Here is a 17066-nt window from a genome sequence, read left to right as displayed (position 1 = left end):
CCACGTGGCGGGAGAAAAATGGGGCGAAAGAAGAACGAAACGAGGTGAAAAACTGGGCGACAATTGTTCGGGAAGGTTTATTCGTGCCGTGTAGATACATGTGAAAGGTGACGATTCGAACGATCGATACTTCACTGTTTGGCAAATACAATTCCCAGACGCTTCCAGTTTTCGTAAGCAAAGCCTCGCGCCTTCCGTATTTCGATTTACAGTCCACTGTAAACAAGCTTCGCGTCGTTACTTCATCCGTACTTCAGAGACTCCGACGGAAAAGGAATGAGATCCGGATGGGCGGGGTTGAAATTCCAAATTTAAAAAGTTCCGAAAGCGTCGGAATCCGAATTTTTTGATCGCGAGACTTGAAGTAAAGAATTTAAACTTTGAAGAAACATCAAAGTTTCGAATGTCCCCGAACCCGACGCTCGAAGTTGCGAAAGGGCGAAAATGAGAAAATTAAAAAATCTGAGACATCGAAATTCTGAATGACCGAAGACTTTCTGTTCTGGGAATTTGTGACTTAATGGAATTTCAGCGCTTTGATTTTTCGTTGTTTTGGATTTTCGACATATTTGTTTTCGGATCCTGGTCATTCTGATTTTTTGTATGGGTATATTTTAAATTTCAGAATTTTACTCTATCGGAAGTTTATCTTTCGGAATTTTGCTCTTTCGAAAATTTAATTTTCCGAACTTTGAGCCATCGGCTCTCCGACCATTCAGAACTTTGTTGTTTCGCAAAAGTTTGATTTCCTCACTTCAAGTTTCGCCACCAAATAATTAGGAATTAGGCGCTTTCGGAACTTTAACCCCGCCCCGACCCAGCAGCTGCTGCAGTGGTAAGTCGTCGAGGAATGGATTTTCCCTTCAAGTTGGGAAGCCACTCAAATCGTTGAAAGGATTTAGCGAGTAAAAAAATTCACAAATTTATTTGGTCGAAAATAATCGACGAACAATTTCTTCCCCGAAGGGGGGCGCGATGAAATTTCGCTCGGCGTAGATTTCGCGTTCGCAATTTCGACCGCTCATCTATAATTAGCCCCAACTTGAGCCTCTGAGCTTTCGGACATTATAATGCCTCGGCGAGACGGTATAATTAACCGGGTTAAATCTGGAACGTAATTTGGTTATAATCCGTGATGGGCACCGATTACCATGGCAAGTTGAACGGCATGGGTCACGTGTTTGCCCGACTCGTCCTCCCGATACAAGGATTAAAAGCACAAGAAAACCGTTCGTTCGTCTTTAAATCTGCAGAGCTTTAAATCGCGGTCGAGTAAACGTCAAGGGACTCGAGTGGCCATTGAAAGGAATAAACTCTCGCCTGCATCGGAATCCCTGCAGCATGCGTTTATATATATGTGACAGCGCCCTGCAGGTACGGAGTTTCAAGATCGCTGAGCACATACAGTTCAAGAATAGATATAAACGTAGAGAAAGCGAGATAGAGAGATTGGAAGGGAGCGAGAGAGAGAGAGAGAAGAAATTCACTCGGGGCGAGTACGGAATTGAAATTGGATCCGTACGTCCTGTCAGAAATTCAGCATCGGTCAGAATACGAAAATCCTGGCAAACAATGCAGCTTTCAGCTAACAGAAGAAAAGCTCCGACGTACAGTAATCGAGAACTTTCTGTAGAGGGAAAACCCGCTTTCGATATATCTTTGATTGGTTTGAAATTGGGGATAAAACTTCTTTGCACGTTTTCAGAAAGTTTGAACCGAGTGAGATAAATCGCTAGCTATGGTTATCAAGTGTACGTACAGTCTTCGACCGTTTTCATATTTTACCCTAACCGAAAAAAGTACTTCTGGAAATGAAAATGAGGTTTGTAACTGTAACCAGAAAATCTAGTTTCTGCTGCAATTCATTTCGCTCACAGCCACTTTTTCATTTCTTCTTTTTGTAACTATTGCGAAAATTTGATGTTTGTGCATGTTCTAAATGAAGAGATTTAAAGTTGGAGCATAAGCGGTGAATGCAGTATCGACAATTGCAATTACACAAAATAGTTACTCCTACCACGTTTCCTTGTACTTGCGTTTAAAGCGTTGTCGGATCGAGGCAGCCTTCGTGTTACAAAAATCTTCCATTAACTACACCAAATGAAATTTTTCTCCGTCAATGTTGGCACTGACCGTCGGTGAAACAGGAATCGTTATTGCAATTCCAACCCTATGTGACAGGTAAAGTGCAGGGTGTCGTTTTTGGAAGTGGATGGCTTGAGGCAACAGAGTCAACAGATTAAGATGCAGCAAGATGGAGAGCCGCGATGCTACAGGATCAGAGAACAGTCCAATAAGGGGAACCGCTTCGTCTTGTCCCCCGTCGAACCGATTTGCATTTAATCGATTTCTCTATCGCGGCGGCTGGCTTTGACTCGGTTTTATACGAGGTAGGAAATCGATGCGATTGAACCGTGAAACGGAGTTTTGGAACAAATGGATCCGGGGCGAAAGTTCAATAGGGGGAAAATAATACCCTGGGAAGAACTAAGAAATGGATTTCCACCCTCATCTTCCCGATGCGGCACCTTCTCCAAAAACACTTTGCTGTCTATACGTGATCGAAAAACTTGACGTCGACGAGTCCCATCCGTTGTAAATCTTTCAAGAGGTGACTTAAATTGAATCGAGAGGAAACCATGTCGATACAGTCGAAGATACTGATTTTCTGGTTCGTGATTACTCGTTTAATCACGTTTCAAGGCTCGTGCATTTTTTCTAAAAATCATCAATTATCCGCTACTCGCAAATATCGTTGAGGAAAGAATGGCGAGGTCGAAAATTAGGGATAAAGCACGGGTTCGGTAAAGCAGAAAGTGCATAAATCCGTGGTGGGATTATTCTGTGGAAAGGTTAATTTGTGACGCAACAAAGGATTACCGACGCTATGGGTGGCGGGCGACTTGTTACTTAAGCAACAGTTACTTGAAAAGGGTCCCCTTCGTTCTCGGGCGGCAAATCGAGACCCTGTCGGGGTCGGAAGGGTCAGAAACCGCCTCGACGGGGGGCAAACAGATGTGGTTTCGTTCGACGCTGACGATGAGTGTTGACTTCAGAATCGTGGGGGGTGCTGCCATTAACCGATGGAGACCACGGCCTCATTAATGTCGATGGCTTAGGCTTACCGTCGGGTAAGAGAAAAATAAAGATCCTCAGTTATCGCTGGATTCGTCGGAAGTCGCGAAGCATCTCTCCGACGTAAAGGGAGGAAATCTTAAATCATACGAATATACCATTGAAGACCGTTTGTTTTCTTCTTCGTTAATTCATATTTCGGACAAACCAAAAAATTGACTGCGCACGCAACGAAGGCTTCTCTTCGTCGGTAGGAAAAAATTCCAGAATTATGGGACAACAGATGGGAGGGTCAGTCGGTTTTCCGTGACGAACGGCGCCGTGATATCACGTTCCAAAATGCCACCAGCAAGGTTTTCGGGCTTAAAGGCTATATGACGGCGTGAAAAAAGAAGTGGGTATCCTTTCGCCAAAAACATGAAGGGTCCTCGGCGCATGTGGGTATTTTCATCGCGTAGGTATATCGTCTGTAATTGGAGCTCGCGCTGTACAGTTAGTTATGCGCGTGCCCATAAGTTTTTCTCGTTTTGAAATCTTATCTAACGCTGGGAAAAAAATATCAAAAAACAGAACACTGAAAGTGAAACGTAGAGACCGATGAGCGCGCGCGTAAGGAAGAGAAAGATAAGTGAAAAGGCAAACCCTCCTAACTCATAATAACAGTAATTCGAGCGGAATTTGAGGAGCAGGTTTGCATTACCGAAAAATAAAGGAACGAAGTTGAAAAAACACGGCGCTTGGAACAAAAAAAAAAAAAAAAAACGACGTTTTGAGCTTGTCGGGAGAAAAAAAGGAACAAACACCATGCGGTGGGCGTACATATCTATAAATAGAGGGAAACACGACTGCCACCAATTTGAATGTACGTGAGGATCCAAGCGATGAGCTTCTCACCTACTGCCTGACGCTCCTTTATTTACTCAACTATCGTTGTTACGTCTGATCATTTTTCAAACCTCGTATTGTTTCTCATATAATCTAAATTCACCCCTGTGATTTTTTCCTGAATTCGGACGGGAAGCAGCACCAAACAAAAGGAATCCAAGTTTCAAACATATGCACCCGGGTATAAATTGAAACAAATTTGGTAGTCAATATCTGTTAGCGTATCTACCATTCCTGGTGTATCTGATTTTGGGGTTTCAGAAGATTTTAGGGTTTCAGCTGCATCTCAAAGGGCTGTATTTTTATCTTTCATATTACGTGTATTACCTTGAGCTACGCGGTTATGTGCAGCGACTTCGGCGCCCCCATGCATCCTATGAGGGATTATCGGATTTGGTTTTGACTAGGGGATTAGAAAGGTACGTGACTATTTAAAAAGTTTCTAAAACATAAGGTTAGAAACACAGGTAGTGCTGCATAAAGTAAACGAAATGCGCCAGTTTTCGTTGAAAGGCAAATAATTGAATTTCTAAAAGGATGCGTCGCATTACTATTATCCAACGTTTGTTGAATTTTACTTTAAACTACAAAAAGAAATGCGTTGCAGCCTCTGCTCGATCCGGCAGACATGTTTTTAATTAGCGGCAAACGGTTGCGTAGGTATCCGAACGTGAGAACTGGGCTAACTCAGTTTCTCCGACGGGGCTTAATTAGCGGTTTTTAAAGGGAAGAGATTTTCCCACTCGCTCGTGATCGAGGGAAAAGGTAAAGAAGAGCAAAAGGAGAAGGAAAAAGAAAACTTTTCAGACTCATAAACGCGGCGTCTCGTTCCTGAAATACGGCGCTTTACGTACATATTAAATGCCAAACTGTAGGAGGGGTCGGTGGTTGGAAAAAATTCAAATTTCGTTACATACAATATCTTATACACGTTAAGAAAAAAAAAGAAGTCGTCTTATACATATATACGAGTATACACACTTTGCAACGAGTTTTATATTACTGGCTTGAAAAGTTTCAAGAGCCGGACAATATCCTGCACAACAATAAAAAAAAATCCAAAGTCAGGCAAGATAATATCACAAAGATACGTCTGCATAGCTAGAGTTACGTGAACAGCATTTCATACCCCCTGCGAATTCCACGTAATAATTTCGATCTATAGAAATGAAAAAATGGGCGCGACCCAGCAGCGTCGTTTTACGGGGGTTACCCAACATTAGCCAAAAATATACGGCACCAAGTGGCAAGAATAGATCCATGACTGCGGACTGTGAATATCTTAGGAGATGCTGAACTGTCAAAACCCCCGACTTTGAGTGAGTGGGCGAGTCTGAGAGACAGATATTGTGTTGTACGCCTAACAGTACAAGAAGGGCGAGTGATCAAGCTCCGCGGGAGAGCTTGCAGCCACTGAATTTCTCGGCTCAAAGGCTACAGCGCAAGCTGTGAAGAACTTCTGGCCTTTGAAAGGCGATCAAGACCGCCCACGCACTGCATCCTGATCCCAAAACTTTTCTCTTCGTTACAGCAACATAGTCCTCCTCCCTTAGTTTGTTCGGTTACTCGTGCCTCTATAAATAAATTATCTGCGCGAAAGTCCGCCGCAAGCGTCGCCTTTCGTCTCCTTGGATTAATGAAAACTCGTCGCCATTTTCCCATCCTTTGTATCCATTAACGGAATGTTTTATGTTTGATACGAGGATTTTTAAAAATCAAAAAACGGCGTCGTTCAAATTAGTGCCAAAGTTTCGCAAATAACATCAAAGAAATTACTCTGACGGTTTTGGAAAAAATAGAAAGAACGAGATCGTGAGTTTAAGCCCGAGAAACTAATTCGAATAATCTCTTGTTTCGCTACTTCGCTGCCACTTAATGTTTTCATATTTCTTTGAGGAGATACGCTTCTGCTACCCAAGTTGCCGCTACGGTGGCGAAGTATTTCAACGATTTGAACACCGCTGAAGATGACACGTCAAGCTGAGTAACCCGACCCACGTCTCTTAGTTTTGACAGATCGTTGGAACGGACAAGGGGTTAAACGAAACCACGTGATAGAACTTTGCCTCATTTATTTCTGTCGACAGAAACGAAATGATCCGTTAATCACATGCAAGGTTCACGTTATCTGTAATTCTTTTACGGAATTTGTACACGTCCGTTTCACATAATCGAGAAACGTGACCTTCGATTTCGCAAGTTTCGTTATTGTCACTGCAAGAAAAAATTGTATTTTCACTGCATCTCGGAAATCCATATTATAACAATTATGCGTAACTTTGATTCAATTTTATTTCTTCGTTAAAACAGTTTTCTTCATTTCTTCGAAGGAAATTTTATACCAAGAAACTGAAACAGCATCATAAAAAAATTATCGCGAGACGTACACAATTTTTTGTGTGTTATATTTTTTGCGAACATTTCTAAACGAATAAGTTGAATTATACAATTTCGATGACAATTTTATAGTCGCGAATCGTTTCTAAGTGTCGTAAGAAATTGGAATATTATTTCTACCATAACGAGGATGTTAATTAAACCGTATAAAAACTGGAAAAAAATTCACATAAAAATGAAAAACCAGCAGACGAGATTTGTTAAAGAGCTTGCAAATTACAGCGAATATGTTAAAACATTACAATCCCTGGTTCAAGAAAATGTCTGGAATTTTAATAGGAGTTGAATATTTATCAACCACCCTTAGAAAATCAGTCGTAGGCAGCATAGCGAATGCCAGAAATTCACAAGACTCGCTAATTACGACGGAGGACGATCAACGACGCGTAATTAATAACGAGCCGATTGTATACCTGCGCGTGTGTATCTAGCTCGCGCAAATTTGCGTAAACTATTCGTCCGCGAATGTCGTCGACAAACTGGAAAATCTGGTTAACCAACCCCTGCATTTCACACGTGTCCATGTGCTACGTACGTACGCATAAACTGACAACTATTATAGCATTAGAGAACTGAATCGCGGGTCGCAGCTAGTGTTGGTTGTTTTCGCGATGAAACATCAGCACGAGCATCCTAACGATTCGCGTGAATCAAATGTTTTAGGAGGTTGGTTGGCCAAAAACCGATATTTTTTATTCATTATATTCCGAGGCAATCGTAGATTGTGTATTTATGAAATTATTATGTTCGTAAGTTAGGAAGACTCCTGTGAAATTGAAAATACCATCTATAGATGTACGTTTCAAATCACTTCTAAATGGTTAAAAATCTAGTTAGTAGTAATATGTTTGTTCGATTTCACTCTAAAATAGCTCATTTTGTTCAACAAACTATTTTCTAAACATTCGCTGAGACAGATGCAAAAATAAAAAAAAAAAAAGTATCGAATCAAATTTGTAGAAAATAGTCTTCTGAATAAGATGTGCAATGGTAAAATTAAATCGAACGAATCAACTAGATTTCGAATAATTTTCAAGCTATTTGAAACAAAGCATCGATATCTATAAGCTTTTACTTTGAATTCGAGAATTTTTTATTTTCGTATTTTAAACAGGTCTTCGCGGGTTATTGAAAAGCAACGATCGATAAGTACTCGAGTATGAAATGTCAGACTACCTTATGGTACAATAAAATTAATAAAGCGTATCGATTTCCGGCCAATGAACCACCTCAATATCCAAAAATAATTTAGCCAAATTTTCGGCTCTTCACGGCAGCGCGGCGTTGTTAATTGGTTTTTAAGAGATCGTTAAAAGCCGCCATACACATGACCTTAATTATCGTCGATCCCTCGGCTGCGTCGCATGGGATCCACCCCCTCGATTTTCCGCAGCGAATAGACCGCTAGAATCCACCGCAACTGTTATTAATGGAGCAAAAATTTTGTATATAATACGTAAGGGAGCTCGACTCCCGAGAGATATTTCGTGTGGAGTCCAAGGTTGTAGGCATTTATCCTGTTAATCCTAGAGGATTCTCGAGATCACGTACCAAGGATTAGTCGAGACCGGGACGGGCGAAACTCCGTCTTAGTTCACCTCTCTTGGCTCCCGCCCCTCCCATCCCTCATTAACAACTGTCTCGGATCTTAATTTGCTTTTATTATACACGGCTTGTCAGGGCTGCAAGATCGCACCATCTTTGTTCCTCGACCACCCAACGTTAGGTACATACATGCTTCAGGATAAACTGCACCCACTTATAACGCGAAGTACGGCTCCGGTCGAGAAATTTCTGATACCTGCAGGAGATTCTCTCCAATTCTGCAGGCGAGGCTCGGAATCGACGTTGATATAGCCCGATGCCAGTTCCAAAGTAAAAAAGAAACATGCGATAGAAACTGCAATTAGAAGAAAGAATTTCGCCGATTCTTTCAGTTTGTTGCAAATTATACAAGTGAGTAAATTAATTGCCGATTCTCGACGAAGCAGAAAGCTTTTAAAGATCCGACTAAGATGCGATTGTAACTCGCTAAAAGACTGAGCATCGAGAACGCGCTAAAGTATAGTAAGATCTCGGGCTCTTGCAGCGAGTGATAAATAGAAAATCAAGATTCAACGGAATCGAGGCGTATATGCGATACACGGATCGGAGAATGCTGGAATATCGCGGCACGGTGTTTTTACAGAGTTTACATAAAAAAGTCATTCCGATTCAACTGACGTACCGATATCGATTATCATAATCAATGATTAATGGCAATGTTGAATTGCCTAAATTGACGAAAGAGGAAAAAACTTGCTGGAGTGACAGAGAATATAACTCACAAAAGTGTGTTTGTACCTTGTGTTACAGAGAGACGGAAGGACCGACGTAGATGAAAAAATATGGAGGCACTTAGTGGATACGCTAAGGCATGGGAGTTCCTAAGTGTAAGGCTCGCCTTGGCTCGGCATTACGCGAGTAAAGAATCTTGAAGGAGTATTAAAATGCGTTTGAGCTTTGAGAAGCTGTACCTTCGGAAGTTGGATGGATCGGTACAAAACGCTTCTGTACACCGACATGATGTTCCCATACGCCTCGTATGCTTATCTTCTTTACGTTTTTCCCCGCTCTTCTTTATTCTACATCCTTTTTCCGTGAAAGAGGACCCTGAAGGACAACTCGAGAAGGATGAAAATGAACAGAGATTAAGGTACGCTAGTGAAAAATTGCTCGAAAATCTCACCAGGTGCTAAGGGATTCTTACGTCAAGATTCAAATTGTGTGCTGTAATTGGTAAGATCTATATTCAAAGTTCAACCTCGTAAATTTGTGAACAGTGATATTTGTGTTGCTGTTTGTTCATTACAAAAGGAAACGATTTGGAACAAATTCAAGTCAAAAACAACCTTCTAACGTTATATACATCCTACGAATAAATTATTACAATTCTTATGCAGTTATTGTATTTAAATTGAGTATCGTGTTTGTACAGACGTCTTAGTACAGGTATGTAGACACTTTCGCGAGATGAAAGCTCAAACGATGTAAGGCTTTCTTTCTTAAATTACGTATATCGAATAATTTCCCGAAAGGGCGAATAAATTATTTGAAACCTTGTACATGACGCCCCGCGATCGATTGAACCATAGAAAATTGTTTTGTGGTGAAAGCTTTTGCCTGTATGTATCAAATTTCCCTTTTTACACGATTAACGTAGCCCAGAAACTTGGAAGAAACTTAATCTTGCACTTTTTCTCGATGCATTTACACTGGAAAATTGAAGTTTAATCCGGTATAAGAGTTCAATAAGAATACATCGGAGATGTATAAAAAGTTAGTTCTAATTATAACAACGTTCATTGTAGAAGAATAAGAACGGTTTACCAAACTTCGTTAACACGAGCAAACATCTCATGCCAAGACCACAGACGTACAATATGTGTAGCGTGTTCATGAATACGGAATGGTTTAATGTCGCGTAGTGAATCATTAACAACAAGGGGGAAGTTTCACCCTCGTTGCTAAGCGCAAGTAGCAAAGCCCTCACTCTCTCTCTCTTTCCCTCTCTCCCTCTCATCCGCTCTCCCTCTCGCTAGAGAGAGAGAAAGAGAGAGAAAATGATCCTCGGAAGGGTAACTAAGGTGTCATTACTTATTATCGAAGTGATTCGTCTCCGGGCTCGTTTTACTTACTCGCTCACTTAATTCACCTAATGGTTATAATTTAGCTTGTATTGCACTATTGGAATCGGTGATGTTGCTTTCTGGCGAAAGATAGAGTCGAGAGAGAAAAAGTAAAAAGAAAAGAAAGAGCAATTTCATTACGAGTGATTCCTAAAATCGTATCAAATCATTCGTACTTGATGGTTTATTTTTACAGCTGTAAATTTATTCCCTCAGCTTCGCGTAAAATATTGTCGCAGAAATTGAAACACACTATTAGTCTCTGCTGTGGAGATAAAAATCGTTAATATATTTTGACAAATTTTCCACAAGTTTTAGGATTCTTTTCACTAAACAGACTCAGCATTGATTTTCGAAAAAGTTTGAGAGCACTCTGTAGATTTCGCCGAATCATGAGTCCATTTTTCTTTATGAATGGCTTTGAAAAATTTGCATCTTTGAAATTTCCAAACTCTGATTCCTCAACACTTGCAAAAATTAAGGTTTTTCCAAAAAAAAATACGGAAAACCTAATATCAGAGAGAATGAAAATTTTCCGCAACATTTGCACAAGTCCCATAGAAAAATGTAGCTAAAAATAGCACTTCATAAAACAGCATGTAAAAGAATTGGAAAAATCCAATTCTGTCGTACAGTACGGAAAACCTAAGCTCAATTGCGAAAAATAAAAAATACTCAACAGCTCTGAAACCAGGCAGTAATGTCATCTATTTGCGAAAAGTAAAACTTAAGTATCGACATTTATCGACACGTCTGCTGGGAACTTCACAGCTTCATCTTTCGTCAGATTACTCAACTAATGACTACAGCGTATCAAGTTTCTTATCTACAGAAATTATCATAGCTCACGATTGGAGAGATTTCCGAAAATTATGGCGCGCTTTGCGATATGTCGTTCGTCGTTCCATCGTCTTGTCGAGTAATCAATAATCATCAATGTTTAATATTTATGTGTTATGTTAAAGAATGTTTAACGCTTGCGTACCATTATTTTTACCCATTACAATTGTCGCACCAAATATACCAACAATGAAGCACATAACTAACTTTGATTAGACGTTCCAACCGAAACTGCGGTTTTATACGTGCAAGAATTATGTGACTCCCAAGTATCTCTTGACGAGATGGATCCTCAGAAATCATAAGAATGAAGAAGTCCTACATCGTAAGGCCTGAAAAATCCTGTTGAATCATAATCCCGAGATTTCATTTCGTTGATATGACAGTAACGTAACGCCGAATAGTTTTGAGGTTAGCTTGTAACTAGTCAAACACTGTTAAGCTTTTTATTTGATTTTGTTTTCTCCTTTTTTGGTTCTCAAATTATGACCAGTACTTTTATTGATTCTAGTTGTAAATTTGAATTGGCAACACCCTCAACATGGATAGCAGTGCAGAGAAAGGTGCCAAACATACAGTAGAAAATTCGAGTTCATTTGATTATGGCAGACCAAGTCAGAACAACGTTTCATTCTCATTCAACCTAGATCTGGAGAATTTCAACGAAGATTTTTATTCTGATTCTGACGGCGAATTGGAAATAGACGTATCGGAGATTGATAATTATGAAAGACAAAACGATCGAACGCGTATAAGAGAGATGGATAAGGATATATCTGTTTTCAACAAGATGGAAGAAGAGATCGAAAGGCAGCTAGACGCCAAAGCAGCTCGAACAAATTTGACAGCAACAAATGTTAAGAACATATTGAAACACGTTATGACCAACGAACACGTCATGGCAATGGTCAAACGGAGGGCCTACAACTTAGAAGATGATCTGATTTTCGAGCCAAAACTCACTAGAGCTAAAGCCAAGTAATATGCATTCATTCACTGTTATCAAATTCATTACAGGTTTTCTCATAAAATTACCAAAAGTCATATTTGTTAAACTTTTAAAATTATCTACCATGAAAAAATATTTCATTACCAATAAGACAAACCAATGCTTTAATATCTATGTTATCCGTTTTTGCTAGAGAGTTGGCTATGTCGCAGCCCAACATTCCTTGGCCGATAACGCCGATCAAGAAACTAAAGGGCTCCGAAGTGCAAGTTCTGATAGAGCAGGAGCTCCCTGAAGATTCATCCGACGAGGAATATCACCCTGGGCAAGATGAGCCAAGCGACGACGAAAGGGAAACAGAAGGGAGTTCTGTTTCAAGTGATGTTGACTCGCAGCCTGCGACTCCGGCTCCTCCTGCTAATCAACAACCTGTGGTTGAAGAACCGCAGCTGAAAATTGTTAACGTTCGATATGATGAAGCTGGAGTTTTCAAAATTCCAGAAGCCCGGCCACCCGCAACCAGTGAGAGTGAAAATATCGGACAAAGAACACGTTCGAAATTATGTCTGAGTGAGACGCCTTTGGAACAGATTGAACAAGCCTTCGTGCCCCCCGATATAACGACCGATATGTATGACTGGGACTGGGATGTTGACGAGGATTGGAATAACTTTTTAAAGGAATTCACACAACCATTGACTCAGGAAATTATCGGAGAAGATGACCCAGAGGCTGATCCAGAATACAACATATTAGAAGACGAGGACGGTGATTTGCTTGATAAGGAAGAACTGCGAATGGACAAGGCAGTCAAAGTTACTCGAAAGGAGCTCAACAATCTTGTTGCAGAATTATTTGAGTTTGCCGACATGTTCTCAAAAGAAGATCAAGATGTAACGAAAAAGAAAAGGTCTTCCGATACTATGAACTCCATAACTGAAAGTACGTCTATCAATGGATCAGTCATAGAATTGCTCCCTGTTCTTGCCGAATCAAACTTACCAAAATTGGTAAGTACCGAGCAGCGAGTCTTATTACATGTTCAACTTTGTCAACATATTCAACTCATGGCACAGCATTTTGCTCTAACTTATATGCACCCCGAGTTTCACAGCCAAGCGAAAATGTGCAAAGACAATCTGAACAGCTTGCGATATTTGAGTAATGGCGAGAATTCTGCATTCAATGCCATTAATCTGCCAGACGCTTTAGAGTTAGTTTCTGAACTGGAAACACAATTCAAGGACCCAAAATCGCGCCAAAACTATATCGAGTTTTTAAACCAAGAAATCGAACTCGGAAAAGCCCGTTTGAAGCAAAAGATGAGGTATATCCCTAAGTATTATCCGGCAATAAAAAACCTACTTCTAAAAGGCAAAGCCTTGATTTACCCGCAACTTTTGCCTGAGATTCCGTTTGGACATTGTCCAAAGAGGGTTAAAATGAACACATATTTAAAGTCGGAGGACCAACTGATCGTTTTGGGACTTGAACAATTCATTCCGTTTGTAAGTCTAAAGCAAACGAAATTCAAAAACGAAAAAATGAAACTGTTCGACACAGCCCAATTAATCAGCCAGTACCTTGTTCCTAATAAAGACCCATCTACCCTTTTCAAACACATCAACAAATGCCGTACAAGTAAGACAAAAAATCCAATTCAGGAATGGTACAAGACTGAAAAAGTCCCAAATGTGATACATTGCATTATTCCAGTGAGCAAAAACGACCTTAAAGCACCTCAAGAACAACCATTTAACAGGTTGTCTGTACAGTGGCAAAGAATGTTCACTGATATCAAAAACCCAAGTAACGAACAGACCCAAATCAGGTTGAAAAGAATATACAAAGATCTGTTGAAGCCATCACAACTCGATACCAACTGTAATTCTAAGGCTGAATTAATGCCCTTGAAGCGCAGGATAAACCACAATTTATTAAACCCTACAGTAAACATGTTGCCCGCTATGCCATTTCTAAATACTCCAATTAAAAACACTGGAGATAGTGATAAATCGAAAGACAGTATTAAAACTCCAGATGAGAATCTGAAAGAATGGTGTATAAATTCTGGAAGTCAGGAATTGCCAAACATAGAGTTGTTTGATAGTCCCTCAAGCTCTGTCCAGAGTCAAGTAACCGAAACTGTGAAAGATATTGGGTTCGATATGAGTATCAAATCTGCTTGTCAAGTCGAAAATATTTGCACCGATACAAATTTCAGTGCCTGCAAACAGTCTGAGAATATATCGTCTGAAATCGGTTCAAGTTTGGAGTCAAATTTAAATATGGATGCTTTGAAAGAAATGGAGAAAATTCACAAATCCGAAGACTTAACTGTGAAAGAACAAGTGTCCCCAAATTTACAGGCGATATCTAGTGATTCTCGTAATCATCTAGAAGAAACCAAGGAACAAGTAAACTTACCGGCAACTACAGATAAACCGCAACTGCGAACGACAACTCCGCGTCTTGCTAAAATTCGAAGTGCTCAAAATATGAAAATGATGGCTCAAATTTTAGGAAATAAAAGTCCTGCTCTAAGCACAGCAGGTGTCAAACCGCGAGGGAAGAAAGGTGGACCTAAGAATTCAGAAGAGCCATCAACTTCAAATAATGGGGTGAGGAAACAATGGAAAAATAAAATTATAACAATATGTGAAAATAAAAACAAGGTATTTAATGATATCGAAGTAGTGAATGTTATCATTGGAAATGTTTTTTTATTTCCAACAGGACAATGAAGATGAGATAGCAGAACTGATGCTAGCTAGTACGACTATAAAAAAAGATCAAAAAAGAGCCAAACAGGCCCGTGAGTTGGAAAACATCAAGCGATTAGTAGAGGCTGAAAATAATTTGAGTCAAGAAGAGAGAGCAACAAGTGAGTTTTCAAATTAAGTATCCCGTTTTCGAATTTCGAAATAGTTTTTTAACTAATATAGACAACATGTTTCCAGAAATACGACACTAACAGATCTGATGTTTTCTTCACTTTTCAGAGTTTGCAGTTTCATTTCTCCACAAGTTGCATAAAGCATTAGATCCAAGTTCGGAAGTCTTTAAAGCCATAATAAAGTTATTTCTAGACTATAACGAGCAGATTGATACATTGAACGGACCAGAAAATGAGGGTTCCTGCCATTCCAAACAAACAAGAGATGAGAGATCCTTGTGCGCCATTATTGCTCCATTAGGCAATGAGCGGCCATCGAATTCTCAATGCATCATTGAAGGTGACCATTTCAATTCAACGAGTCAAGTTTCCAAGGATTTGCTTACGATAGATCTTTACAAAGACGTTTGTGAAAAGTTGGTAGATTATCCAGAACTCAATTCGGATTTCCTGCTATTTTTAAAACCCCATCAGGCTGCTATGATTGGCAAATCAGTTGAACATACAATGCTACAAAAAATGAACGATTTTGTAGACATAGCACAAATTTATTTCGCAAAACAGCCATCAAAGCTCTCAAAAGTTATGCAAGCCATAACTCAATTGGCCACAGACACCGATGTCAGTTTAGAAACCGTGAACGACGTTATGGAAAACCTTTTAAAAGGGCATCCGCTTGTTATGGATACGTTTTCACAAGTACTACCGAATGGAAAACCTCCCGAAAGGTAATTCTATCGTTATTTTCAATGTTGAAACTAGAGTATTCTGTAAGTACTTTCTTTATGGAACATGTGTATATTTTTTAGCTTATTTGCACAGCACATGTTCGAAAATTTGACCTGCCCCCCTGGTCCTCACGATAAAACAAAAACTTATGCAGAAGATGCACCTGAACTTTACGAGAATATTGAAATTCCCGTCTCCAGCTCACATGAGGATCCTTATGGAGGTGATAACTGCAAGTGTGAGTGTCACAATCTAGACGGTCATAATCTGAAGAGTAGGAGCGAACATTGTGTGTCTTGCGGCACCAGAGTGAGTATGAAACACCCATTTTTTTTAAATTTAATTTTCGCATTCAACTCGTTTAAATCACGTTACATTCCCCATCTGATGTTTACCTCAATGACTGCCAACAGTTTCTGAATGGAAGGATATATCTTCAGACGACAGAAGGTTTAAGACCAGCCAGAATAACATTTCCCGGAGGAGATGATGAAAAACAAGAACACATCATACGAGTATCCTTAAAGACTACCGAAAAATTTGTGCCAGCAACACCGAAAAGACAGCGAAAATCATCTAAAAACTCTCCTGACCAAACGGACGCAAAAGCAAACAAAAATTCTCCAATTAAAGATAGTGAAGAAATGGATAAGTCATCACTTAAGTCAAAGCGAATGAACAAAATTTCAATGAAGTCTAGAGAGCGAAAGAAATCTCCTAAAAATACCGAAATCAGCTCAAGACTTAGTAGTAACGATAATCCGATTGAGAAAAAAGAATCTATGTCACCAATTAAAACTAAGAGGGAAGAAAGGGCAGAAAAAAGAGAAGCTCAGGATATTTCAAGATCAAAACGAACTAAAGTCGCCTATAAGAACACAGTCAAATCAAGTAAAATACTGGATTCGGAGAATACGGATAATGCAACGCAGTCACAGACTGACGATACTAGCCAAGACGAAAATTCAATACCGGATTGTGGCAAGGTTCACGATATTGAAGAAGAAAGTAAAATGAGTGAGTATCTGCATTTCTCGTATGTCCCGTAACTGTTTTTTTTCAATGAGAATATGTAATTTAAACAGGTACAAACGAATATGAGACTGAGGAAACTGTGAGGCTTGAGAAGATGGAAGTTTCAAGCGATTCAGGCAATGAACCTGAACATGAAATCCGGAACGCTGTCGATATTAGGCCATGGACAAGACAAGAAGATGCAGTTTTACTAGAATGTATCAAGAAGGAATATTCAGAAAATACTTTTTTAACAATCAGTGAGACTCTGGGAGATCGAACTGTTCAACAGGTACGTACATCAGCAAATTAATTGAATGAAATTTTTCTTTCTGTGCAATTGAAGTGATGATACATCAAACTTTTTACACAGGTTAAAGAACGGTTCGAGATTCTTCTTTCATTGTTAGAGAAAATGGCCTGACGCGAAAAATCAGATGGACTGTATGAGAAGTTGAAAGAAAATTAAGTATACCAGTGTTACAGCTATGTAATACTCGCGTATCAAGGGATCAAGATTTCCAACAATAAATAACGCCGCTCAGCTTGCTAACCTGCAAACTTTATATTATATCAACAGTATCCTTATATTCTCAGGAGTGTCTATTATCAA

At 39.7% G+C, this 17066-nt stretch overlaps 1 protein-coding gene across 2 annotated transcripts; it reads left to right on the top strand.

Moving 5' to 3' along the window:
* Positions 1–10895: 10895 nt before the first annotated feature.
* Positions 10896–16880, top strand: LOC107222461 (GON-4-like protein). 2 transcript variants are annotated; one of them, XM_046736735.1, is made up of 9 exons: positions 10896–11190; positions 11377–11843; positions 12008–14435; positions 14551–14698; positions 14817–15438; positions 15520–15748; positions 15853–16456; positions 16525–16745; positions 16827–16880. In XM_046736735.1, exons 2-9 carry the CDS (start codon positions 11407–11409, stop codon positions 16875–16877), a joined length of 4740 nt encoding a protein of 1579 aa, XP_046592691.1. In that variant the 5' UTR covers positions 10896–11190; positions 11377–11406; the 3' UTR covers positions 16878–16880. The 2 variants fall into 2 exon arrangements, with proteins under 2 accessions (XP_046592691.1, XP_015517329.1); XM_015661843.2 differs by having other exon boundaries at positions 10896–11276.
* Positions 16881–17066: the final 186 nt, after the last annotated feature.

The sequence above is a fragment of the Neodiprion lecontei genome, chromosome 4 (genome assembly GCF_021901455.1).
Source record: "Neodiprion lecontei isolate iyNeoLeco1 chromosome 4, iyNeoLeco1.1, whole genome shotgun sequence".
Taxonomy (NCBI): Eukaryota; Metazoa; Arthropoda; class Insecta; order Hymenoptera; family Diprionidae; genus Neodiprion; species Neodiprion lecontei.
The sequence above is the reverse complement of the archived record's forward strand: the minus strand, read 5'-3'. Positions and strand labels throughout refer to the sequence as shown.